Raw genomic sequence first — 25,347 nt, forward strand, 5'->3', positions numbered from 1 at the left:
CTTTGTTATCTGTGTGATTGTATGTTTTGAGAAACAGACAACAAGATACAAGACAATGGACTTTCAGTGTATCATTTTAATGTACTCCTAAAGTTGGTGAACGGGTACAATGTGTAGCTCACTGTACTAAAACACACATCCATTGATAGTATAAATAGCCAACCTAACAATAGTACACATTTTCAAATACATAAATTCATCAAGTATCCAAGTATCTTAAGTTACGAACATCAAATAAAAAGGCATACAAAATATAGCAGACGTCTGAATTCCAGTTTGAAGCAAAAAGTACAATTCTAAATAAAATCACATTTGACGTGGCAGTTAATTATAGTCAACAAAATGTTTGATAGAGGAGTTGGGAGATCCCAACGAGACGAATATAGCGACAGTTAAGCATTAGATATTAAAAATAGTCACTGAAAGAGCTTTAGTGTTTTTGACTTTCTGCACAAGACAAAGGCAACTATTTTTTTTCTGTTTCAAGTAGAAAAATGAAAACCTTTTTTTCAAATGCCAGGAGTGGAGGAAATCCATGGCCTTCGTTCGTCTGTAAGGCATTAATGGATGAACCAGCAGATTTCAAGGAAGGCCTACCTCTCAGTTCACACCCTTGAACTGAACAGGGTACAGAATTTAAATGGTAACCCAAATTTTTTTTTTTTGTTTTGTCACATTCTGAGAGAACGCAGAAGACCAAGGATCAATCCTAAAATAAGGGGGATGCATCTGCACAGAGCGCAACACACTACGGTTGGGAGGGAACCTACACCGGCACCTACGAGGATTCAGCGCCCTCCAGAACCCCCTGTCACACGGCATGGTGTGTGTTTAGCTTAGTTTTCGGACACTTCAAAGTGGAAAGGGAAACTTCTCCAAACAAAACACTTCAACACATTGACTTCCAGGTAAGAAGATAGCAAGGTTAAATTTAGCTTTTTTTGTTTTTACTTTTACTGAACATGAAAGGTTGTCGCCTGCAGGTCTTGCTTTACTGGATGCAGCAGTTATTACGATGGCCGTTGGAATCTTTGAAGCGAAGGCGCAGTTTTGGACGATATTTCTCCAGGTAGAAGAGCTGCTTGCTGTTGAATGCTCCCCTGCGCCTCCTGGTGGCCAAAGAGAGAACGGCTTAGACCAATGTATAGACATGCTAGCTTACACATTGATTTAAAACTGGACCATTTCATTTTGAAGTGTTTTCTGGTCTCAAATCCTAATCCACGACGACACAGTGATTATTTGAGTACCCTGAGGGCATCTTTTTGCTCAGGAATGTGAACAGGTACTACCATTCATTAGGTCAATGTTTAACCTCTGAATGCAAATACATCCATGAGGTACTTTAAGTAACTTACTGTCGAATAAACTGGACAGCGTCTTCATATTTCATCCCACATTCAATCAGGGCAAGTGCCACCAGAACTGGAGCCCTGCAACAAAACACACACCTTGTCAGCCTACCGCAGGCAAAACAGACACTTTGCTAATGAACCACTGATTGACCCCGCATAGATGCAAATCTTGTGCTGCCGGATCCGTGGCTCCTCCTCTCTAAAGGGAGAATCCATTGCTGTTTGATTGCTGAAGATAACGTTTACGTTACTGAAGTGGGTTATTTGTTCCCAGACGGGAAAGTTGGATGTCACAGCAGAAAATGTGGAAGTGTTTAAAACTGGTTTGAAGCCGTTCAAATGGGATAATCACCTATCTCACTGTTGACCATTTGGTAAGTTTGTTTTCACAAATTGAAAGGTTCCCAAATACTTAAAAGATTTGCGGACAAAGGAAAATATTTCTTCCATCACTATGATGTGCATTACAACAGAAACAATGTGGGACTTTATTGACAACCCAAGTTTGATAGTTACGAAGAAAGAAATAAGCATTCATTCTGTTAGACAAGCATTTGGTCAAAATCGAAAAAGGCGGGGAGGGTTTACCGTCCCAGGCCGGCGACACAGTGGACCGCCACGCAGCATCCAGGTTCTTCACGAAACTTCACCTTCAGGAGGTTCAGCCAATCATCAACGATCTGGCTAGAGGGCGGAGCTCCATCATCGAACGGCCAATCCTGGAGAAGCATTAAGAATTTCTTTTTGGTTTAGAAAGGTGATTAATCAAACTCCGTTAAAATAAAACTACTACTAATATAATTCATACGATTTGTTTTGATTGAATGTTAAGCCGAGCTAAAGCCCAGCAGCTCTTGGTTGGTTTGGTTGAGGTACTGGTCTTAAGTCGACCGGGTCGGGTGTGGATAGGGTCTTACCAGAACTTGGATCCCCTCCTTCCCCACGAGGGCGGCGTCGTAGGTGGTTTCACAGACCCTGACCACAGTGCTCACGCCGTACTTCTTCAGCTCCTGTGGTTAAAACAAGTCAGGGTTACGTTCTGCCCAAAAGATTTAGATCCATGAGACACTTTTCATCTGCTTCACACAATGTCAGAATGAGCATTCAGATGTGGGCTCAACTGATACATTCCCAAATGTAATATTGGGAAAATACGAACTTTCATGCTTGCCTATTCTCCAATATAAGATAGAGTACTGCTTCATACACGTTTTGACAATTTCAGTAAAATGTAGCAATGACATCATTAGCCAGGGATTTGTGTTCTCCAAATTGGATCAGTAATGCCAATGGGCCAATTTTAACCAGGATTCTTTCAAAGAACCCATGGTAATATGAGTTTATTTATACAGAACTTTGTAAGTGCTGAAAGACACTCGATGGTGCAGATTGTGTTAACCCCCAACAGGCATATGGAGCAGAACCCTCTTATGTTAGACTTCAGCGAGCTACAACTTTAAGTTAGCTACTTTGATGATCATCACCTCTATGAACTTGTTCAGAGTGGCGTTGGTGGGATTGTGGGTGATGAGGAACCTCATGTTCTTGTAGGTTATCTCCACCGGAGCTGGGCGGTTCATACGAGCCATGGTGACAAATAACGGAAAAAAACCACCCGAAAAACAACCCAAAACGTCTACCACCAATTTATTTTTACAAAATGTCTACCACTGTAAAAATACGAACGTAAACACTGTCGGAATGTCAAATAAAAAATTTAAAACCCAATCTTCCACTTCTCGTTGGCGAGGCTTTCACAGGCGGAAAAAACGTAAAAGCTAGGCAGGTTGGTCGTTGGCAGGCCGAGAACGTCGGTAGACGATCGAGAAGTGAATCTTACTTATTTTAAATTTCCTTTACTTAACAGAGCTCCTCTCCTCTGGAAACTAACAAAATAAAATAGAAAAATAAAATAGAAAAAGAACCGAGGCTGGTTCCACCGTGCCTCTGGCCAGGCGAACGCCGTGGGGAGGGGGGCGCGATGTGGTCCGAGTTACCCCATCCAGGCTTAGGCTTGATGGTTCAGGCGGGGAGTGGCGACCCGATCCTGCCAACACTTCCGGGGGACAGAGGGGCTGGACGGACGGTTGGAGGGCGGGGGGGGCGGCCCTCCGGTGGCTCAAGTGCGTCGTCGGGGCGGCGGCGAGTCAAGACGTTCACTCGTCTGCACCGTTGGTGTGCTGAGCCTGGCAGTAGTCCCCGCTGCCCTTCAGAAACTCCATAAATGTGTGACCCAGAACACCACGGAACTGCTGCAGGGAGGGAGGGCACAGCGTTAGCACGTTGCCAGGGGAACCAGAACACATCGTTAACAAAATATTTGAAGAACTTTTAATTAGCCAGTGTGGGTTTACTGAGCAGTGGCAGTTTAGCATTCACCTGTTAAGCATCCATAGATACCAGGGACAATAAAACACCAAGCACCCCAGGATTTCAAGTACCCCACCATTCAAATTATATTACCACAGGATTCAAAGTACAACGGGATTCTAAGTTTTCCATCAATCAAACCTTACATACAAGAACATGCTATTGATATCCTCCATAACACGCCAACAACCATAAAATGCATAGCTAAGCATCATAACATGCTATAAAAACCATCGCACATGCTTACCATCAAAACCTGCTAACCTCCATCACATGCAGAGCATCATAACATGCTTGGCATCCTGACATGTATTGTGAAGAAGAGGAAAACGTACTATCTATCTAACTCCACACAGTCAGGCTCTACCTGGGCCTCCATGCTAACCACTCACAACTGTAGTCATATGAAATCCTGTGTATACACTAGCTTAGCATAACACACAACAAATGCATCTGTTAAAGCATACAAACAGACGGGATAGAGAAGATAAGGGTAAATCCTTTTTGGTTTTCCACCAAACAAGAATTTCTTCATCACAGGTTGACTGTAGACCACGTCTTGTGCTTCTGATCCAAATTGGCCCTACGTTCTCAGATTCTAGGGATTTGTTCTGGCCTTGTCTGCAGGCTCCACCAAGGGTTGTGGGTTTGATTCCCATTGAGGCAGACCTCCGGACACATATCGCTTGACAACATTTGGCCAATGTTTATTTGATCGGTTATATAATGCAGTCTAGTTTAGCATCGTGTTGTGAAGCAGTGCGTAACATTGCGTAAGTGCGTACATAGTGTGGTGTAACATTGCTGTAGAGTGTGGTGCTGGATAATGCATTGCTGGATACATAAAGGAAACTGTAAATGTTACACAATATTAATAATGACAATATGGTGTTCAGCTCCCGTTATGTAGAAGTGTTGTGTCATTTGTGACATGTAGGTCAGAAATATTAAGGCCTTAGTTCTACTCAGCAGTGTTGAAGAGACACATACAGCACTGGAATTAAAGCGCTTATATTTCATATTGGCCATTTGAGCTGCTGAGAGCAACTAAAGCCGTTTCTCAGGCTTACTGGAAAATACACTGGCCTGGGCTCTTCCAGTGGGTTTGGTTAATCCGGGATTTTGTTAGGGAAATACCATCGCTTTCTCAATATTGAGTCAACGCCGAGAAACCCATCAGGCCTCCGTTGGTGTGGAGACACCAATACAAAGAAACGCTGCCTAGGTGGTCTTCTGCTAGATATCCTTTGTGTTTATTTCTCTGGGCGTCATCACTCCTATATCGGCCTATAGAGGCAATGTCACGCACACGCACACGCACACGCACACACACACACACACACACACACACACACACACACACACACACACACACACACACACACACACACACACACACACACACACACACACACACAAATTGCGGAACAATGCCGATCACAGCGCTTCGTTAAAACACGACCAACACCACGATCACGCCACTGCAGATAAAGCCTACGGACAACTAAAATCGACTAAAATCATCCAGTTTTAATGATCAGAAACGTCGTGTAGGAGAAATACGTGCACGTCCGGAACCTGCATCAGGACTTTAACTTTGGCGCACATCAGTCACTCTGGGCGCCATCACTCCTATATCGGCCTATAGAGGCAATGTCACACACACACACACACACACACACACACACACACACACACACACACACACACACACACACACACACACACACACACACACACACACACACACACACACACACACACACACACACACACACACACACACACACACACACACACACACACACACACACACACACGTACACCCACACACGCAGCTGTGTAGCCTATAACATCATTATCAAGCAGATTGTTCCAAAGCCTATTCAATGTTGTTCTAGTTAATACACACATTACGGTGGGACGTAGTTCTATTGTTTCACTGTGCAGAAGAGGCCGTGATTTCACGGAGAGAAAAACACAACAACGTAAAGGCAGAGACGATAGCCCACAAAGGTGGAAACACAGAAAGCAGAAATGGAAACAAAATGGCACCGTTTAGCCAACGGAACTTACTGGGATATGCTTACTCATTGAAGATTGTAGCTTAATCATACGGCCGGTCCCTAAAAAGAAGTCAGTAGAATAGCTGGCGTTTCACCATACAGCCTCGATGTTCTCTCCGTGCGGAGTCGACGTCGTCTCCTTGGCTGCTTCGACGTCAGTCGGCATGCAGACGCTCAGACCCCACCCTGAAGATGAGGAGCAGTGGCCTGCTCACGGAACTTCAGTGCTGCGCAAGTTTCCCAGGCCGCGCCGATGGCTTTGTTCACGCACGCACAAACCACGGCGGGTGCAAAGTACTCAATGTTAAATGAATGAACATAAATCTACATCTTTATTATGCAATACTAATAATAACCGTATGTCTGGTTGATTCTAAGGGAGATACAGTGAGACTGCAAATGTCGTTTTTATGAGGATGGTGGCTGGATGGATAGAATGGATTGATTGATTGATGGAAAGAATGGATGGATTGATGGATGGATAATTTATGGATGGATGGATAGAATATATGGATGGATTGAATGGATGGTGGGTGAGGATGCATAGAATGGAGGGATGGATGGATAGAAAGAATGGATGGATGATAGATGGACTGAAGGATTGCGTTAGATAGTTGGCGTCATTAGGGTGATAACATTGATTTTGCTGGTTACTAAGATTAGTTAGTTACCTTAATGTTTTCACATAATGCGGTAGAAAGTGCCTCTTCATTGGTGGAGTAGTGAACTACCGAGCAGCAGCAGCTTATCCCACAAGGAGGCCAAGGTAGGTGGCCTTCCACGTTTTGTAATAATAAATGGATTCCCACTCTTCGGGTTTATAATAACAATCACCACAAGTGTTTATAATTTATAACATAAATGGCAACAATAACAATGACACCACCAGTTGGTTACTTGTGAAGTTTGAGCACATCTAGTTACCTGATGTTTCTAGAGGCTGTGGATGTCCACTGAAGTGCTGAGCCTGGCTTTTACCCTGTGTCCCACACACACACACACACACACACACACACAGGTGCATACAGATACACACACACACACACACACACACACACACACACACACACACACACACACACACACACACACACACACACACACACACACACACACACACACACACACACACACACACACACACACACACACACACACACACACACACACACAAACACACACTCCCCTGCCAGACAAAGAGATGGAGAGAGGGTGGAACAGTCCACCGGCTATGGGCGGTGTGGACTGGTGGAGGTCAGCTGTGTTTACAACAAATGTATACCACAACATCCTGAAGGTAGAACTTCCATTGGGGGAGGTTGAGGTGGAAAACAGAGGGCGTCAGGAGAAACCATGAGCTCCTCAGAAGAACTGCTCCAGATGAAGGTAACAATAAGGCTGCCATCGTGTTCTGGTCCAGTTTCCTCTGTGTTCGGATCCAAGTTGTTACTGCTACCAAAATTGCTGCGCTTGACATCATAGAATAACTAGGAATATTTCATATTCCTAGTTATTCGTACAATGTAATGTACCCAAAAATAAAAAAGGTGTGTTTTATCTACAGGCCGACAGCTGATCGTTATAACATCAGTCCTTTTATTTATTTATTATTTTATTTTATATTTATTATACAGGAAAGTATTAAAAGTAACAAAGTTACGATTTAAAACGGGCCTCTCTCAGTAAAATAGCTGATTTCCAGCAGGTTCCTGTTCTGCAGCACATATAACATGTAACAGGGACAAGGCACATCACACGTCACATTTACATACAACACATTCCAGAGTCACAAACTTTATCCGTTATCCATTAATGCTGTTCTGTGTTTTTAATATACTTATATATTCATATTCTTGTTGTTTTTCTGTATATTGTGTTTTTGTTTTATGTATACTTTATAATACAATATTTTATGATAAGATTCTCTATTTCATTACAATTTGTCACTATCATTGCACACTTTTATCAATGTTTTCTCTGTAATGTTGCTGTAATCTATCTGTAATGTCTCTGTAATGTCTCTGTAATGTCCCTGTATTTCCCCTGTAACGTCCCTGTATTTCCCCTGTAATGTCCCTGTATTTCCCCTGTAAGGTCCCTGTATTTCCCCTGTAATGTCCCTGTATTTCCCCTATAATGTCCCTGTATTTCCCCTGTAATGTCCCTGTAATGTCCCTGTATTTCCCCTGTAATGTCCCTGTATTTCCCCTGTAATGTCCCTGTATTTCCCCTGTAATGTCCCTGTATTTCCCCTGTAATGTCCCTGTAATGTCCCTGTATTTCCCCTGTAATGTCCCTGTATTTCCCCTGTAATGTCCCTGTAATGCCTTTCTAATGTCCCTGTAATGTCTCTACAGGCCCAGCAGGGGGTCTCCAGAGACACGGTGGACGGCGTGGGCGTGAGCCTGGGCCGGAGGAAGGGCGTGACGCTGTCCGAGGAACAGGCCTCCTCAGAGGAAGGGGACTCCAGGGAGAGGTTGTCCATCGTCCACACGGACGCCGACAGGGGCCCCTCCCCCGCCACCACCACCCTCGTCTCCATCGGCTCCCCCCCGCCCAGGCCTCGCTCCCGGGGCGGGCCGGACAGAGGCGGCAGCGGGCCCCCTTGGACCAGGGGAGGGCTGTATCACGGTGGTCCCTGCCGGCCCTCCGACATTCCCAGACAGACCATGGAGGAGCTGAAGACCACGCTGAGGGAGGGCCCCCACCTGGCCTTCAGGGTCCAGGGGGACGCACGGTCAAGGGAGCCCAGTACGCCGCTCCTCAAGGGGCAGAACGCAGTCCAAGGTGGTGGGGGCGCCAGCGACCAGGGCCACCGCAGGGTGCTTACCACCTTCAAGCCCCATGAGGGTGGGGCTTCAATAAGGGGCCCGGGCCCCGGGGACCCCAGGGCTGGTCAGCACCCCTCCAGCCTGTTCAGACCCGATGCATTCCCATACAGGAGCCCTGGGGGCCGGTACCCGCCCCCTGGAGGGTGGGACCCCTCGGACGAGGCCGGGCGCTCTCAGACAGGTAGACAGTTCACCAGGAAATATAAAGTTTTGGTTATATTACCTCACAAGGTGACATTTATGTGCATAAAACGGCTCTCTACTTACATTCTGAAGATATAACAGCATAGATGTATCTTCTACACGACAAAAAATTTTGTGTTTGGTTCTTATTCTCAGTTAATGTTACAGAAATACAAACTACAAACGTTAAGCTTTTTTCTGTTGTTTGAATTATGCCATTGATGTTTTGTTCTTTATCTGCCATCCCTCTGCTTGGATTCCTCTAGCTACTTTACTTTCGGATAAAAAGTGAGCGTACATCAATCTATCGGCCAATGTTGTGTTGTTGTGGCAGATAGCAGAGAGCCTTGCGCTGGAGGTTCAGGCTGCAGCAGCAGCTCAGACATGGAGAACATCAAGCAGCAGATGACCAGGGAAAACATCCGCTTTGTCCGCTTTGAGGCCGTAGACCTCCATGGGGTGTCCCGCTCCAAGACCGTGCCCGCCCGCCATTTCCATGTAATCAACGCTTTGCCTTTCCCCCCATCCTTACATCCACCTCTCCACCCACCCACCCACCTCTGCTAAAATCCACCCATCCATCCACCCACCTCTGCTAACATCCATCCAGCCCCACATCCATCTTCCAGTCCTTTTATTCATCCATCTAACCACCTCTCCTCACATCCACCCATTCTACCATCCTTCTTTGCATCCATCCATAAGCTACATATACACACATTTCAAATCTTTTAGTCTATGCGTTCTTGTGAGATGACTAATTCCATGTTAATACAACAACATGATGATGATGTATCTGCGCGGTTGCAGGACATCTAGGTAAGACAGGTATTGTGGTGTATAGGTGGTTGTTATACTGAGGTGAACAGAAGGCTCTCCCTCCCCAGGAGAAGGCAGCGTTCGGGGTCCCCATGCCCAGAAGCTACTTGGAGCTGACCCTGAGTCCCAGCAGTGAGGTGGACAACGCAGACGCCGCCAACTTCAACAGCGACATCCTGCTGATGCCCGACCTGCACACCTTCCGGGTGCTACCTTGGGCCGAGCAGACGGCCCGGGTCATCTGCGACCCCTGCACCGTCACGGGGGCCCCCCTGCGCACCTCCCCCCGCCTCATCGCTAAGCAACTCCTGGGCCAGCTGCAGAGCCTGGGCTTCTCCCTGCACTCCTCCTTCACGTACGAGTGCTGCGTGCTGGGCGCCGCCGACCGGCCAGGCCCCAAGACGCTGATGTTCCCGGCCACCACGCTGCTCAGCAACCACCAGCTGCCCTTCTTCCAGCAGCTGGTGGATAGCATGTATTGCATGGGCTGCGACGTGGACAGCTTCGCGTCGGCCTCCGGCCCCGGCCAGATGGAGGTCAACCTGCGGCCTGAGTTTGGCATCGCGGCGGCCGACAGCGCCTTCACCTTCCGCACCAGCCTCAAGGAGATGGCCCGCAAGCACGGCTACCTGGCCAGCTTCTTCACGGACGACAGCCTGCACAACGCCGGCGTGCTGTCCCACAGCCTGTGGGACGCCAGCGGGCGGCGCGGCCTATTCCACAGCGGGGAGGCGCGGGGCGGCGAGCTGTCGGAGATGGGGAAGAAGTGGCTGGCGGGGCTGCTCAGCCACTCGGCCGCCCTGAGCTGCCTGCTGTCCCCCGGGCGGGACTGCAGGAGCCGCACGGCCCGGCGGGCCAAGGAGCCCCAGCGCGGGATGCACGCCACCTGCGGCTACAACGACCACAGCAGCTCCTTTAACGTGAAGCGGCACGGCGGGCGCACGCTGCACATCGACAACCAGCTGGGCTCAGCGGCGGCCAACCCCTACGTGGTGCTGGCCGCCACCGTGGCCGCGGGGCTGGACGGCATCAAGCGTAGCCTGAGCTTGGAGGCGGGACCGGGCCAGCAGCGGCAGCACGCCATCCCCGTGAGGCTGGAGGACGCTCTGGAGGCGCTGGAGGCGGACCACATGCTGGGCAGCGCCCTGGGGGAGCCCTTTGTCCAGTACTTCATCGCCATGAAGAAGTTTGAGATCGAGACGCAAGAGCTGGACGACGAGAGGAACAAGTGCCTGGAGTATTTCATCTAGGAGTTCCCCGCCGTGTGCCCGCCTGCTACCGCCACAGCAATAACGATAGCATTGTTTTGGTAGGAAATGTTTCATTTCATTGATTTGCTCCTTATTTTTGATAATGTGTGATTCTGAATTACTTCTTGTAAATATGACGAATACATTTCACATAAACAGTTCCTTCATCCTTGTGGCCTCACCCCGAGTGTGATTTTCAGTGTCTTTATTTGGGTATACTGGGTATACTATACAACGTGAAGGGCAGGGTTTACGGTAGTACAGTGCAGGAACACTAGAGGGCACTAGACAGCTCTAGAATGCAGTGCATTGCGCAACAATAAGGTTGGTTTTCATGGTAGAACCTGTTTCTATAGAAAAGAAAACAAGGTAGATTATCCATTTATACAATTATTTTGCGTAGAGTGAACACATTGGCAACTTTTGACAACATGTAACAAACTGTTTTAAATAAAAAATGTAAAATGTTCCCATTGTTATCAGACCACACACATCATTATAATTTTGATTAGTCAATTATTCTAGATCACTGTGAGTAATCTAAAACCTGAGACAGTCATAAACTCTGGTTAAGCTTACGAACCACAGTTCATGTGGTATTTTGGTAGTTTTCCAAACCAGTGTGCATTGTAGCAAAACTAGGTGTGCCATGTCATGCAATACATAACCCTGAAGCAGGTTACTCATATAATTGGATCTGTTTAGGATTTTATTGTTCCACATAAAACCAGCTTTTGCTCCATTTCAAAAATGCAATCTTAATACTACTACAGCATGTGAAATAATGTCTAAAATGGCTTATAACCCAGTCTTTTTTTTTTTGTGGTCATTCCCTTCAACTATGTTGGAGGACTTTAGATTTCAAGTTGGAAATGTGGTGTGGCTTAAACTGCAAAAAGGTTGGGAACTGTCTTTGGCTTCCAAATAAAATAATTTCATGGCACAATATTGGATATGGCTTTCACAGGGCTGAAAATTCCTGACCAAAATAAAACATCTAAATGTCAACCCGCTTCCACTCATTTAGTTCTCAGTTGTGATTGTTAAAGTAACCAATTAATTGGTCTAAACCCAGGATGGATGCCGGTCCGAGTTTGCGGTTGGATAGTCAAAAAAAGTGTGTCCTTTGTTTCTTTTCCAAACCTATTTACCTTGAGCTTTAAGGAAAATGTCATTAGGTTGAGGATAAATGTGAAGGATAATTCATAAGTCAGTGCTAGGAGAAGCCGACTGCACTTACATTGTTCATTAGGTAATGCGATGGCGGATGTTATGGACGGAGAACTGCCGTGATGAAACTACAAAGTCTGGGATAGACTTAGATACTCGTTCTTACTGTGTTGTTATATGCAGGCTGTATAAACCAGAACAAGCCGGTGATAAATGTTACTTTATTAGCAAGGTTCAACTTGGAATATTTAGTTTCAATTCAATTTAAATTCAAAAGTAGTTAAATAAAGGCTCCCAGTCACAAAAGGAAAATAAAATAGTTTTCACATTGATAAAGGTTTTTCATTGTCAAACCCCTGGCCACTCATATATATGGATATAGATCCCAATTAGTATGATTGATGGAAAATAATTTACATGTTCAGCATTTATTTCTGTGAAAGGACGAATGGTGCATCGCTTTACATGTTCCTTCTGCAAGAAATTCTGAGACGGCATTAGGTCGTTCCTTTTTGTAAAGGATTGTCCAGTGAACGAAAGCATTGAAGCCTCTTTCCATTGCACTTAGAGAATTTGAAGAGCTCTTATCATGGCTTCCACTTCAATACTTCCATATCATTCCACGCATTTAGGAACCTTCCTTAGCAATAAAGACAATCAACCGCAGCCTTAGTTTTAGATATCAGGCCAATATCTAAATAGCTCAATTATGATATCCTTCTGAAGAAAACATTCCAGTACAAGGTTCCATTGTTATTTCATAGAGGTTATAGGTTGAGTTAGAGGTCACAAAAATATAATCAACAATATTCCTCCTGAAAATAGTGGCTATAATCCTTAACGGAAATTTAATTGGATCTAACCCTAGAAAACGTACAAACCATTTGGCTTTTGTCTTAAAAACACTTCTGGCCTGTGAACCGTCTGTAATGGTTTGTTTGTCTTGCCTACCGTCTGTAACGGGCTGTTTGTCTGGTGAAACGTCTGTAACAGGTTATTTGTGTGGTTGACCCTCTGTAACGGTTGTTTGTCTCTTGAACCGTCTGTAACAGGCTCTTTTTCTGATGAACCGTCTGTAATGTTTTGTTTGTCTTGTCTACAGTCTATAACGAGCTGTTTGTCTGATGAACCGTCTGTAACGAGCTGTGTGTCTGGTGAAGCGTCTGCAACGGGTAATTTGTCTGGTTGACCCCCTGTAAGGGATCGTTTGTCTGGTTGACCCTCTGTAACGGAACGTTTGTCTGGTGAACCGACTGCAACGGGTCTTTGGTCTTGTGTTCCTTCTAAAATGTGCCGATGGTCTGGGGACCCTGGGATTCATTTGTTCTTGGTGATCAGGCTGCCAACACGCTGCATGAAGCGACCCAGGCGGTTGTCCTGGGTCGTGGGCGTCTGATTCGCTGAGTAGAGCTTGGATGCGCCAGCGGAAGGCTGCCTGATGCTGTTGAGCACAGAGTTCCTCTCCTTCCCGAGGTAGCGCAGACTGGAGGACCTCACCGGATTATCCAGAAGAGCTTCAAAGCGGCTGTAGGCCCTCACCCTCTGGGGCTGCTGGTCAACGGCCGCATCGCTCTCCAGGGTCAGCCTGGAGCCGCTGACGCTGGTCTGGGGCCTGCTTGAGCGCTGGGCGGACCCTCGGTCAAATGGAGCCACGGATGAAGGGCGTTCCTTCTCTTCAAGGCTGTCGATGGTGTTCTGCGACCTGGAAACACTCTTCAACGTCCCCTTAGGCGTAGCGGGCGCCACGGTGGAGTGTGCCACTGCTGCGGGCGGCACAGATCCGTCAGAGCCCTCCGCTGAGGCCTGCTGGCTCGCTGGGGAGGGGTTCTGCGATCGCATGGAAGACTTCCTCTGTAAGGTCTTATCCTCCTTCCGCTGGGACCCAATAAGTGAGTAAACCTTGGACTTGAGGGAGTTCTTCCTCTGAAATGTTTGCTCGCCTTGCGGTGACGGGACCATTTCGGCCGAACCCTTGGCTTTCACCACGTTCTGCGATGTCCCTGATGCATCACAGATGGAAGAGTTTGCCGTCAACGGGGGTGTGGCCTCGCGTTTGGGGGGTGTTGCCTCCCATGTGGGGAGTGTTGCCTCTCGTTTGGGGGGTGGTTCGGCATGGATTGGGGAGGGTCTCGCACCAGGTGGATCCTTCTTCGTGGCAACGGTACTCTCCTTGGCCAGGTCCTGATGCCGTGATCCAACAGACCGGATTGATCCCACAGAGCCCACTCTGGAAACAGCCCTGCGACCCCCATGGGGCGTCGCCGTGGCGGGGTCTTTGTGGCACACTTTGTTTGTTGCATCTTTCTCTTCTGGGATATCCAGGAGAGGGTCCAGGGCTCTGGAGGACTGTGTGTTGCCACCGCTCGGCCTCAGGCCCAAGGGTTTTAGAGATGGCTCCTTCTGTTTCACATCCGGCTTGCCCCCTGATGAAGGGGTCCTGGGAAGGGGCTGCGGTCGGTCTTGTGTTCGCGGGGTTGGTCTCATACGTTGGGCTGCAGACGGCTGGTCCTCCAGCGCCTGAGGTTCCTCTATCTCGGGCCATTCTTCAATCTCAGGAGTTTCCTGCGATGGTTTGAGTCTGGGACTGAAGTACTCAACGTTCTCATAGTCGGCCGCCCCTCCAGAAGACTCCTGCTGACTGTGTTCTTCTAGCGCTGCCATGCTCTGGCTTTTGTCCAGAGTTCTCAGTGAGGACCTCATTCTAGACCTCTCTTGAGTGGAAAACATGGGCCTCAAATTCTCCTGGCTCTGCCTGGTGTACTCCTGCAGACTGAGCCTCTTCAACCGGATCTCCTCCAGCCTGGACTTCATGTGACTTGACTTCTGGTGTGGGCCCTCGTTCAGGTTCATCAGGCTCCCTTGGGGCGAGGTCACGTCGTAGGCCGCCTCCGGGGTCTCGTCCTCATGGCTGAAGTATGAGTCGATTTTCCAGCGATTGAGAGACGTCTCAGAGCTGAACGGGATGAGGTTCTGGTCGGAGCCGTAGCGCATCCGGTGGCGGGTGAGCAGCTGAGACATCCTGGATGGCTGCTGTGGCGGTGCCGACGGGTCCTCCCTTCCTTGCTGGGTGGTTCCGTTCCCCTCGGCGGCCTTCAGCCTGGTGGAGGAGGAGTTGAGGCGCTGCAGCTCGCCGTAGCTGTGGCCCCTCACCATCTGCCCGGGGTCCAGGCGGTGGGACTGGTGCAGCTTCTCCTGCATGCTGATTCCCCGGGTCATCACCAACCCGTTGGTCATGCGGGGTCTGTGCAGGGACAGCAGGCTGGAGCTGGGGCTGAACAGGGGCTTGAGGCCGTCCTCCTCGCCAGACGTTGGCGACGTGAGCTCTGTCGGAGCGACGGAGCGGGCGTAGAGGCGGCGGAACTCCTCGTCGTAAGAGCCCACAAGCTGCCCCGTGACCACCAGCACCATGCTCACGTTGATCTTCTCGAAGGACCACGTGTAGCTGCAGACCAAACAATGGAACAAGAAGAGAGAGCATGTCATACCATAGGTCCGCATTTAGCATGTTACCATTGATGTTCATGTCATGCTGACCCACCTGTACATGCTAAATGGCCTGTAGGTTGCTATACTACATGCTACCTTCCACCAACCTGTAGGTTGTAATGATACATGCTAGCTCACCTGAACATGGTAGCTCACCTTTACATGGTAGCTTACCTGTAGGTTGTGATGATACATGCTAGCTCATGTGAGCATGGTAGCTCACCTGTAAATGGTAGCTTACCTGTAGGTTGTGATGATACATGCTAGCTCACCTGAACATGGTAGCTCACCTGTACATGGAAGCTCACCAGTAGGTTGTAATGCTACAGGCCGACTCACCTATAGGTTCCATACAGGACGGTTCTGCAGTCCACCAGGATGAACCTCTGCTCCAGGGCACCACTGAACTTGGCCCCGGACTGGCACTGGTACTGCGGGCCGCTCACCGTCCGAACACGTAGGTTCTGGAAGATACACAGACCGTAGCTTGTCAGAAGCTTGTCTTACGCAACACACACCTACACAGTCATACCAACTCTATGGCAGATAACTGCCAAACATCACATGCTCTCTACAAAAAATTGTAGAGAGCATTAATATTGCCTGTGAGGAGAAAAATCATAGAGAGAGACACCCCCGTGTGAAAAAATGCTGAAGTTGCTCTCGTGCTCATAGTGTTTTCCTGTTTGCTCAGTTTTCTTTTCTCCTCGCTCTGAATTATTTTTCTCCTGGCTTTTCTCCTTTTTTTTTGGCACTGTGGACCGAGCCAGCCATGACACTTGCCGGACAAGTCCAAACACCTCTTGAAGCTGTGACGATTTCTTTGGTTACATGAAGCTTCATGAAAGGTCACATTTAACCAAGATTCTGCTCAAGACCTGACGTCTCAGAACATGCTTTGGAGAACAATAAAGCACAGCGTTACACCCCAAACCACTTGCAGTTGTTAACAAAGCATAAAATCATGCATTTAATGAATGAAAGCAGGATCATTGGTTGCAGTGAACCACAGCCAGCCTAGTTGATTGATATTGCTTGAGTATATAGAATATCAATAGACTATCAATAGAAAAATGTCAATGCTCCCTGCTTGAGGAGTTTCCAAGAATTTCTCCGGTATCAGAAAAATCAACCTCTAAATGTGATGGGTTACAACTAATCATGTTTAGGGATACAACGGCCATGGCTGTTTCCGCCTTCAATGTTCCTCACAAGATCAGGGAAACACAAGCGCAATTGTAGTTACAGTACTTAGCAATAGCTAAGCTTCTAGCAATAGTGATTTGTGTGCACGGATGTGTTAGTTGTGCACGTGTGCAAAGTCATTTTTGCTCCAGTTTTTGGCCTTGATATGCCGCCATCCAACTCACACACACACATATGCAAAGTCTGCAGACAAATATGCAGGCACCCGCTTAACCCAACGCACAGAAACAGGCGCACACATAGACACAGGTACATTAAGTACAACACATTCTAACAAATAACACTGGCAATACCTCCAAGCTCTATAATGTTAGTCAAACACAAACACACACACACACACACACACACACACACACACACACACACACACACACACACACACACACACACACATTGTGCGCACACTTTGACATTTACATTTCGTATGACACCGAAGGCAGCACACCCTTCTGATTATAGACAAGATGAAACCTGTGCGTTCATTTTTCAGGAGGGAGTTTAAAATGGCTACTGGCTAAACAATTCCTCCCCATGGCAGGAGGAGTGAGGCTGACATTAGGGGATGCACGCTCAAAGACACAGACATGTTTGAACTTTGTCACCAGGATACACTCATGCAGTTTGACAGGAAAAGCCAGACATGGTTAACTAAAATATTTATACTGTGGCTGTTTTTCATGGACGTGCGTATCAGGTTGGAGCGCGAACAGAAGCGCAGAGGTGAACGAGTCTGATTTGAATACTGGCCGTTCACAAGCATTCACAATCGTTTTGTAAAGACCCTCTTTCACTCACTGGGACTGAGAGCTCCAGCAGCGCTAATGCAACAACAAGGTGATTTAAATACAGTCAATATCACATGATTTGATTTGCTGAAGATAACAGATGGTGTATTTGGTTGAGGGACGTTGGGTGGTGGAGATCGGGTGGCGGTTGGGACGAGAGGGGTTTGTTGGTGGAGGTTGGGTGGAGGTTAGTTGGAGGTTGGGTGGAGGTTAGTTGGAGGTTGTATGGAGGTTGGGTGGAGGTTAGTTGGAGGTTGTATGGAGGTTGGGTGGAGGTTAGTTGGAGGTTGTATGGAGGTTGGGTGGAGGTTAGTTGGAGGTTGTATGGAGGTTGGGTGGAGGTTAGTTGGAGGTTGTATGGAGGTTGGGTGGAGGTTAGTTGGAGGTTGTATGGAGGTTGGGTGGAGGTTAGTTGGAGGTTGTATGGAGGTTGGGTGGAGGTTAGTTGGAGGTTAGTTGGAGGTTGGGTGGAGGTTAGTTGGAGGTTGTATGGAGGTTGGGTGGAGGTTAGTTGGAGGTTGTATGGAGGTTGGGTGGAGGTTAGTTGGAGGTTGTATGGAGGTTGGGTGGAGGTTAGTTGGAGGTTGTATGGAGGTTGGGTGGAGGTTAGTTGGAGGTTGTATGGAGGTTGGGTGGAGGATAGTTGGAGGTTGTATGGAGGTTGGGTGGAGGTGGGTTGGAGGTTGTATGGAGGTTGGGTGGAGGTGGGTTGGAGGTTGTATGGAGGTTGGGTGGAGGTTAGTTGGAGGTTGTATGGAGGTTGGGTGGAGGTTAGTTGGAGGTTGTATGGAGGTTGGGTGGAGGTTAGTTGGAGGTTGTATGGAGGTTGGGTGGAGGATAGTTGGAGGTTGTATGGAGGTTGGGTGGAGGTGGGTTGGAGGTTGTATGGAGGTTGGGTGGAGGTGGGTTGGAGGTTGTATGGAGGTTGGGTGGAGGTTAGTTGGAGGTTGTATGGAGGTTGGGTGGAGGATAGTTGGAGGTTGTATGGAGGTTGGGTGGAGGATAGTTGGAGGTTGTATGGAGGTTGGGTGGAGGTGGGTTGGAGGTGGGGTGGTGGAAGTTGGGTCTTTGGGGTTGAGTTAGAGGAGTTTGGGTAGAGATAGGTTGGAGTAGGGGTTGGTCGTTGGGGTTGAGTTGGGGGGGGGTTAAGTAGAGGTTGGTTGGAGTCGAGGTTGAGTGGTGGAGGTTGGCTTGAGGGGGGTGGGGTGATGGAGGGAGGTCGGGTGGAGGGAGTGGATCATCATCAGGTGCCCCCTACCTGGAGGTTTTTGATGTTGACCCCGAGCCTCTGCGACATGTGGAGGAAGGCGTGGAACTGGGTGCGGTCCAGCAGGATGTAGACGATGACGCCGCGGCGCGCCGCACTAACCACTTCCTGGAAGATGTCCACGTCGGTGAACACGTCCATGGAGATGGCGATGAGCTGGAGAACAGAGGAGGGGAGGAGAGGAGGAGAGGAGAGGAGGGGAGGGGAGGGGGGAGGAGAGGAGAGGAGGGGAGGGGAGAGGAGAGGAGAGGAGAGGAGAGGAGAGGAGAGGAGAGGAGAGGAGGGGAGGGGAGAGGAGAGGAGAGGAGAGGAGAGGAGAGGAGAGGAGGGGAGAGGAGAGGAGGAATATTGAGAGGAGAGGAGAGGAGGAACGTTGAGAGGAGGGGAGGGGAGGGGAGAGATGAGGAGAGGAGAAGAGGGACGAGGAGAGGAGGAACGTTGAGAGGAGAGGAGAGGAGGGGAGGGGAGGGGGGAGGAGAGGAGGGGAGAGGGGAGGAGAGGAGGGACGAGGAGAGGAAAGGAGGAACATTGAGAGGAGAGGAGAGGAGGGGAGGGGGGAGGAGGGGAGGAACGTTGAGAGGAGAGGAGAGGAGAGGAGAGGAGGGACGAGGAGAGGAGAGGAGGAACGTTGAGAGGAGAGGAGAGGAGAGGTGAGGAGAGGGAGTTTGTCAGTTGGTCTTAGGGCAGGTTTATTACAGTGCCAAGGTAGAGGGTGTGTGTGTGTGTGTGTGTGTGTGTGTGTGTGTGTGTGTGTGTGTGTGTGTGTGTGTGTGTGTGTGTGTGTGTGTGTGTGTGTGTGTGTGTGTGTGTGTGTGTGTGTGTGTGTGTGTGTGTGTGTGCGCGTGTGCAGACAATGCAACTAGTCAATCATTTAGAATTTCGAGCTGCCTGCAAGGGGTTCCACAAGATTCTTCTCAGCTCAGACGTAACCTTTAGTTAATCGACCTAACCTTCTCAACATGTAAGAACGTGTCCAATGATTTTATTGAAGGGGGACAGAGTAGTGTACTTCTAACGCCCAAACATGGGGACATAATGTACTTCTAACTCCCCAACATATGGCTATAACGTCATATGTTATTATGCTGGTAGAGCCATAATAGGTTACTACAGTGTAACTAGTAGGCCTACTGCACTACAACTTCTAAACACTGTCTACATGAGGCCCTTACAATACTCTGGTACAGAACTGACAATACTTTTAAGAGCACTTTGCAATGCTTTATATCTGTAAACTTAACTTTTTTAACTTAATGATACTTCCTTGATACAAAACTTTCTATACTTACAAAACTTTGTGTCAGTAAACTTTGCAATCAAAAACTTAGCAACACAGTTTAGTTTGTCAGAAGAAGCCATCTAACTGGCTGTTTCACCATAAAGACGATTAGTAGTCCTACATCCATTCTACAAAACTCAAAAAAAAAAAAAATCGACTTTCATCCAAAGTGGACATGACGTTTAAACTATTTTATTTCCTGGCTACTCCACACTCTCTATAGTTGTTGTTTTTTTACTACATTTTGCAGCACTTTAACCTTTTGCATGGCAAACATTTCATTTCACATCTTGTGTAGCAAACTTTTTGTGTAGCTAACTGTTTTTGGTGACATGCTTGGGTTGTTTTCAGCCTCACTCGGAAGAAAAAAGCCTACATTTAAACCTTTTAGAAGATGAATGGACTAACACCAGCCTGTCACTCACCTCAGTGTTTTAAAAAGTAGGCCTAATCTCTGACCTTTGCGAATGGGAATGCTGCTGGCTGTGAACTACAACCTTGTCTAACTAGTAACGACACCTCTTCAGAACAGAGAAAGAGTATGAGACGCAGCTCAATATCTTTACACAAGACTGGATTAAAAAAATGTGATTCTCGGTTCAGGTCTGCCCACACTGAGGTGTTGTCCTGTTATGGAAATGAGTGCTATGTAGTTATGCGTTATGTACTAGTATAGTACACTGGTATGTAGTATACATGTGAGTACATTTTAATGGAGAACCAAGGATGGTGGATGCATAAATGTGTGTGGAGAGTGTTGCATTCTAGTTTCGCCCCACCCCTGTGTGTGTTCTTCTGTGTACATGTACACATTGATACGCCAACAGGGTATTCACTTTGACTTTGCCGCCTTCACCTGCAGACATGTCTAGTCCACATCATGTAGTCCTACAATACAGACCCCCACCCCTGCCCAACCAACCACCCACCAACCCTTACCTGCTTAGCATCTAGGATCTGTTTCCGGACCACCTCTTTGATGGTCGGGGTGTTTTGACGGGGCGGGTGGAAGAGCAGGCTGATGTTGGTCTCTGAGGTGGAAGAGACCTCGGGCCAGCCCAGGTCAAGGTCCGGCACCTGCTCATCCGACTCGGTGGGGAAATAGGTGGACGGGTGGCTCTCCTCCCGCTCCTTCGTCTTGCCGGAGCCACCGTCCTCACTAACAGGTAATTCCGCATTTTCCAGCACATAGAGTATCTCCTCGTCGGACAGAAAGTGGCTTATTTGTTCAGCTTTCAGGAACTCGTCGTAGGCCTCCGTCCCCCCGCAGAGCAGCGCGTAGATGGCCAGCCGATAGGACTCCTTGTAATGCGGCTGAATGAAGCACGGATTCACGTCTTCTTTCAGGGAAGACACGCATGACAGGCTGAACTCCATTGGCTCCCCGCGGAGTTAAAAATGTGTGTGTGTTTGTGTGTGTGTGTTTGTGTGTGCATGTGTTTGCGTATGTGTGTGTACACCGTCAATGAGTTTTGTTGAGGACGAACATCTTGCACGACCGCACTTATTCACCGTACACATGTCCCTCGCGAGGGGATAGGATTAAACTCTTCAGGCCTTATTTTGTAGCAATCAAAAATCAAAGACAATATGTTAAATACCTTTGAGTCAAGTGTTAAATCCCAAAGATAGGCGAGATTAATAAAATTCCATCGGTGCGAATTATTCATTGAATTACATGCAGATTTAAAGTAAACTGAATAAGCGCTGAACTCGATGCTGACGAAACCGTAGGCATACTTGTTGTTTTCATAGAGACCTCGCTTGCCCTGCCCCAATTCAACAGTTAACATTGACGACTGTTGAAAAACAGAGCAGACCTGTCTCTCTGAATAGAGAGAGGAGGTAACGCAAGGTGCGGATCAGCCCACGATCTGTATGCGAATGAGCTACCTGTTGGCCCCGCCCATTTCCTTTTTCTGGAAAAGCCCCGCCTTCTCACCCTATCGCTACCTGGGGCAGGATCAGTGGGTCAGTCCATCTGGAGTTCCTTCATTTATTGTCTCTAGGCTTATCCCATTAGAATCAAATCACAGATTTCAGGTATTGTTTTGTTTTATATACATAGGCTATATAAAAATGTTTAAAAAGTAAAAAAGAAGATAGAAGCATACTTTTGGATTATCAACTCTACAGTCATTAACTATACTATAACTGTCATTATCTCTACTATAACTGTCGTTGTCTTTACTCAAACTTTAATTATCTCTGGCTATCATTATCTATCTATTAAAACAGTTTCTTTCTCTGATATAAAGGTCCTCTCTACTATTACTATGGAAGTATGATGGTGCCAAATTTCCTCAAAGCAAAATGGCCTGTTGAATTGCTTTAATTGAATAATAACAATGCTTGCCTTTTTCTGTATTTCAAATTGATGCTTGGATTTTTTTCTATTTTTTGTTGCAACACCATCTTGGTCATCTTCAACCCATTATTTTCCCATACCATAAAAATTCAGGTTGGAATTCAGGTAGAATTTCATGTTCAAATTCAGGCTTCTTAACACACACCATCCGAGTATCAAAGGAGGAGCAATGGCTTGCCGAGGCACTAATGTAACCGATGAACTGATGGAGGTCTGACGGATCCTGCTGGCGGTGGAATTATGAAAGACAGTGGAAGCCACAACAGAAGAAGTTAAGTAATACTTAAGGATATATAAGGATATATAATAGTGTTATTAAAATAATACTTATTTTAAAAACTCAGGCTTTTTTGTGTTCTTTCTTCTGCAAGATGTTAGTTATTCATTCATTGCAATGATGTTTAAAATATTAGTAGTTACTAATTAGTAGGTTGAGTAGAGTATTGAGTAGGGGGCAGAATACTTTTCAACGGCTATTATTAAGTGTGGATTGAAGGCTACAATACCAGACAAAACTGTTTAATGTATTTAGATTAACATTCGTCTTTTGGAATAAAAAGCTTTTCTTTCTCTCTCACACAAACACACACACACACAGACACACAAGGACACAGACACAGTTCATGCAGTGTAGTGCAACGAAGAGACCTGTAACTCGTCATTGCACTGGTGTGTGTGTGTCTCTCTCTGTCTCTGCTCGAATGACAAACACAGGAACCAAAACTTGCATGTTTGATCAACGATGCAATAGACATATTTGAGGGATTTAATGCTTGATCGGACTGACAGATAAACTGATAAAGCTGTTCATAAAATTGTTGGGGCTTTAGCCTCGGACGACACCCATGGGAGACGTGGTAGGGAAACACTTTGAGTCCAAACACAAGAAGAGGGTGATAAGTAAGGTTTATTGCCAAAACAAAGCATTGTCGGAAAACACAGTCATGTGACAGAAACAGGACAAGAGTGACCAGGAAACATTAAGCCCCTGCGTTCCCTCTGATTGGCTGATGAAATCGATCGAGCTGACAACTTAACCATCCGTCTACTAATATGTAGAGTGATCACCCCAGGACCTACTCTGATCAATAACTGGAGTGATCACTCCAGGACCTACTCTGATCAATAACTGGAGTGATCACCCCAGGACCTACTCTGATCAATAACTGGAGTGATCACCCCAGGACCTACACTGATCAATAACTGGAGTGATCACCCCAGGACCTACTCTGATCAATAACTGGAGTGATCACCACAGGACCTACTCTGATCAATAACTGGAGTGATCACCACAGGACCTACTCTGATCAATAACTGGAGTGATCACCACAGGACCTACTCTGATCAATAACTGGAGTGATCACCACAGGACCTACTCTGATCAATAACTGGAGTGATCACCACAAGAGCCCCTCTAATCAATAAGGGATGACCCTGGGGCTGAACACTAGACAGGACACATGCGTTCCACAGCGGCGCCGTGGAAGGTACAGCCTTGAGACGACAAACGCCTCTGCCTTCATTAGTGCTAACAACCGTCTACCTGTCACGGATACAGCGACACAGTAACCAGTGGGACAGCATACCTGAGCAGGTGATCTACGCCTCCTCCCCCCCCCCCCCCCCCCCCCCCCCCCTCCATGCTGCGTTGAGGCTGCCACCTGTCCAAACTGCTGTACCTCTCAAACACGCAATCGCACACAGACGCCGCACAAACACACACAAACACACACAAACACACACAAACTATCTTCTCTACTTCTGCTAATTCCTGCTCCACCCGATGAGGCTTCCTCCCTGTTTGGGTGGGGGTGGGAGCGGAAGGGGAGTGCACGCGGCAAGCAGAGGGCCCAAAGAAACACCCCGATACCACGCTACCGCAAATGCTAATGCCAACACGCTACGGCCACGCGCCCCCTCCCCCCCCCCACCCGCGCGGTCCCCTCCCCTGTCTACTTGGGGGTGGGGGACTTGAGGAACCTGCTGGTGGGCGTGGGGGACTTGACGCTACGGGTCGGGGTGGGGGACTTGGGGCCCGGGGTGGGGGACTTGGGCACCGGGGTGGAGGCGGGGGTGGGGGACTTCATGGAGGGGGTGGGGCTCTTCATTGAGGGGGTGGGGCTCTTCATGGAGGGGGTGGGGCTCTTCATGGAGGGGGTGGGGCTTTTCATTGAAGGGGTCTGGGACTTGGGAGGGGTGGGGGTCTTGGAGGGGGGTACGGGTGTGGAGGTCTTGGAGGCGGCGGGCGCGGCGGTCTTGGGCTGGCCCAGCTTGGGTTCCGGGATGGGCTCGCCGTGCCGGTACACGCTGACGGTGATCTCCACAAATTCGCCGCCGTACTTGTTGCGCACGTTGATGCTGTACTTGCCGGAGTCATCGGAGGTCACCTGGGGTCAAGGGTCGGGAGGGAGAACGAGGATCAGGCTGGAGCCAGGATCGGCCATGTTCTCACACCGAGACCAAACCAGGTCAGGGATGAGAATCCCGCTCAGCTGAGGTGAGGTGTAGGTGGTCATGATACGTGGTGTGTGCTGTGTTGATCAGTAGGATGCATGTGGTATTGTGGTACAGGTGCCTAGGTGGACAGTAATGAACATATATAACATAACACGCTGCTGTGAGAGAGAGGTCACCTGTGTGATGACCAGGCTGGCAAACTTCCCGCCCTCAAAGGTGACCTTGGTGTGTTCGCACGACGCCACCTCCTGCTCGTTCTTGAACCATGTGACCTCGGGGGTGGGCTCACCCATACCGTGCAGGTCAGGCTCAGAGACTGGAGAGGGGTCAGAGGTCAGGGGGGTCAATCGCTTGGTCCCGTGACTTGCAGCTTTGTTTAGATGATGTCATTAGGGAGCAGGTAAGGGTTAGTGGGCATCCTGCTCACGGAGGCCTACAGGTAGGCCATGTCCACG

General features: G+C 48.0%; 4 protein-coding genes across 6 annotated transcripts in view; 1 reads left to right on the top strand and 3 right to left on the bottom strand.

Moving 5' to 3' along the window:
* Nucleotides 1-58: 58 nt before the first annotated feature.
* On the bottom strand, nt 59-2,974 carry ptp4a1 (protein tyrosine phosphatase 4A1). Of its 2 annotated transcripts, none has more exons than XM_060047092.1 (5): nt 2,840-2,974; nt 2,273-2,365; nt 1,944-2,074; nt 1,359-1,433; nt 59-1,109 (listed from the first exon to the last, which is right to left on the bottom strand). In XM_060047092.1, exons 1-5 carry the CDS (start codon nt 2,942-2,944, stop codon nt 992-994), a joined length of 522 nt encoding a protein of 173 aa, XP_059903075.1. In that variant the 5' UTR covers nt 2,945-2,974; the 3' UTR covers nt 59-991. The 2 variants fall into 2 exon arrangements, with proteins under 2 accessions (XP_059903075.1, XP_059903074.1); XM_060047091.1 differs by having other exon boundaries at nt 1,944-2,095.
* Nucleotides 2,975-6,359: 3,385 nt separating this feature from the next.
* lgsn (lengsin, lens protein with glutamine synthetase domain) lies at nt 6,360-11,043 on the top strand. Of its 2 annotated transcripts, XM_060047084.1 has the most exons (5): nt 6,360-6,557; nt 7,089-7,177; nt 8,149-8,803; nt 9,140-9,303; nt 9,693-11,043. In XM_060047084.1, the coding sequence occupies exons 2-5, from the start codon at nt 7,145-7,147 to the stop codon at nt 10,872-10,874; spliced, it is 2,034 nt and encodes a 677-aa protein (XP_059903067.1). In that variant the 5' UTR covers nt 6,360-6,557; nt 7,089-7,144; the 3' UTR covers nt 10,875-11,043. The 2 variants fall into 2 exon arrangements, with proteins under 2 accessions (XP_059903067.1, XP_059903066.1); XM_060047083.1 differs by lacking the exon at nt 6,360-6,557 and having other exon boundaries at nt 6,576-7,177.
* Nucleotides 11,044-12,248: 1,205 nt separating this feature from the next.
* LOC132453979 (protein FAM83B-like) lies at nt 12,249-21,929 on the bottom strand. The gene is made up of 4 exons (XM_060047095.1): nt 21,007-21,929; nt 18,780-18,944; nt 15,870-15,994; nt 12,249-15,486 (listed from the first exon to the last, which is right to left on the bottom strand). Exons 1-4 carry the CDS (start codon nt 21,442-21,444, stop codon nt 13,362-13,364), a joined length of 2,853 nt encoding a protein of 950 aa, XP_059903078.1. The 5' UTR covers nt 21,445-21,929; the 3' UTR covers nt 12,249-13,361.
* Nucleotides 21,930-23,324: 1,395 nt separating this feature from the next.
* The window catches only part of myom2a (myomesin 2a), a 17,226-nt gene continuing 15,203 nt past the window's right edge, over nt 23,325-25,347 (bottom strand). Inside the window, 3 exon segments of the mRNA XM_060046664.1 lie at nt 23,325-24,822; nt 25,069-25,181; nt 25,184-25,217. Coding sequence (XP_059902647.1) covers nt 24,388-24,822; nt 25,069-25,181; nt 25,184-25,217 — 582 coding nt within the window. The 3' untranslated portion in view covers nt 23,325-24,387.

The sequence above is a fragment of the Gadus macrocephalus genome, chromosome 3 (assembly GCF_031168955.1).
Source record: "Gadus macrocephalus chromosome 3, ASM3116895v1".
Lineage (NCBI taxonomy): Eukaryota > Metazoa > Chordata > Actinopteri > Gadiformes > Gadidae > Gadus > Gadus macrocephalus.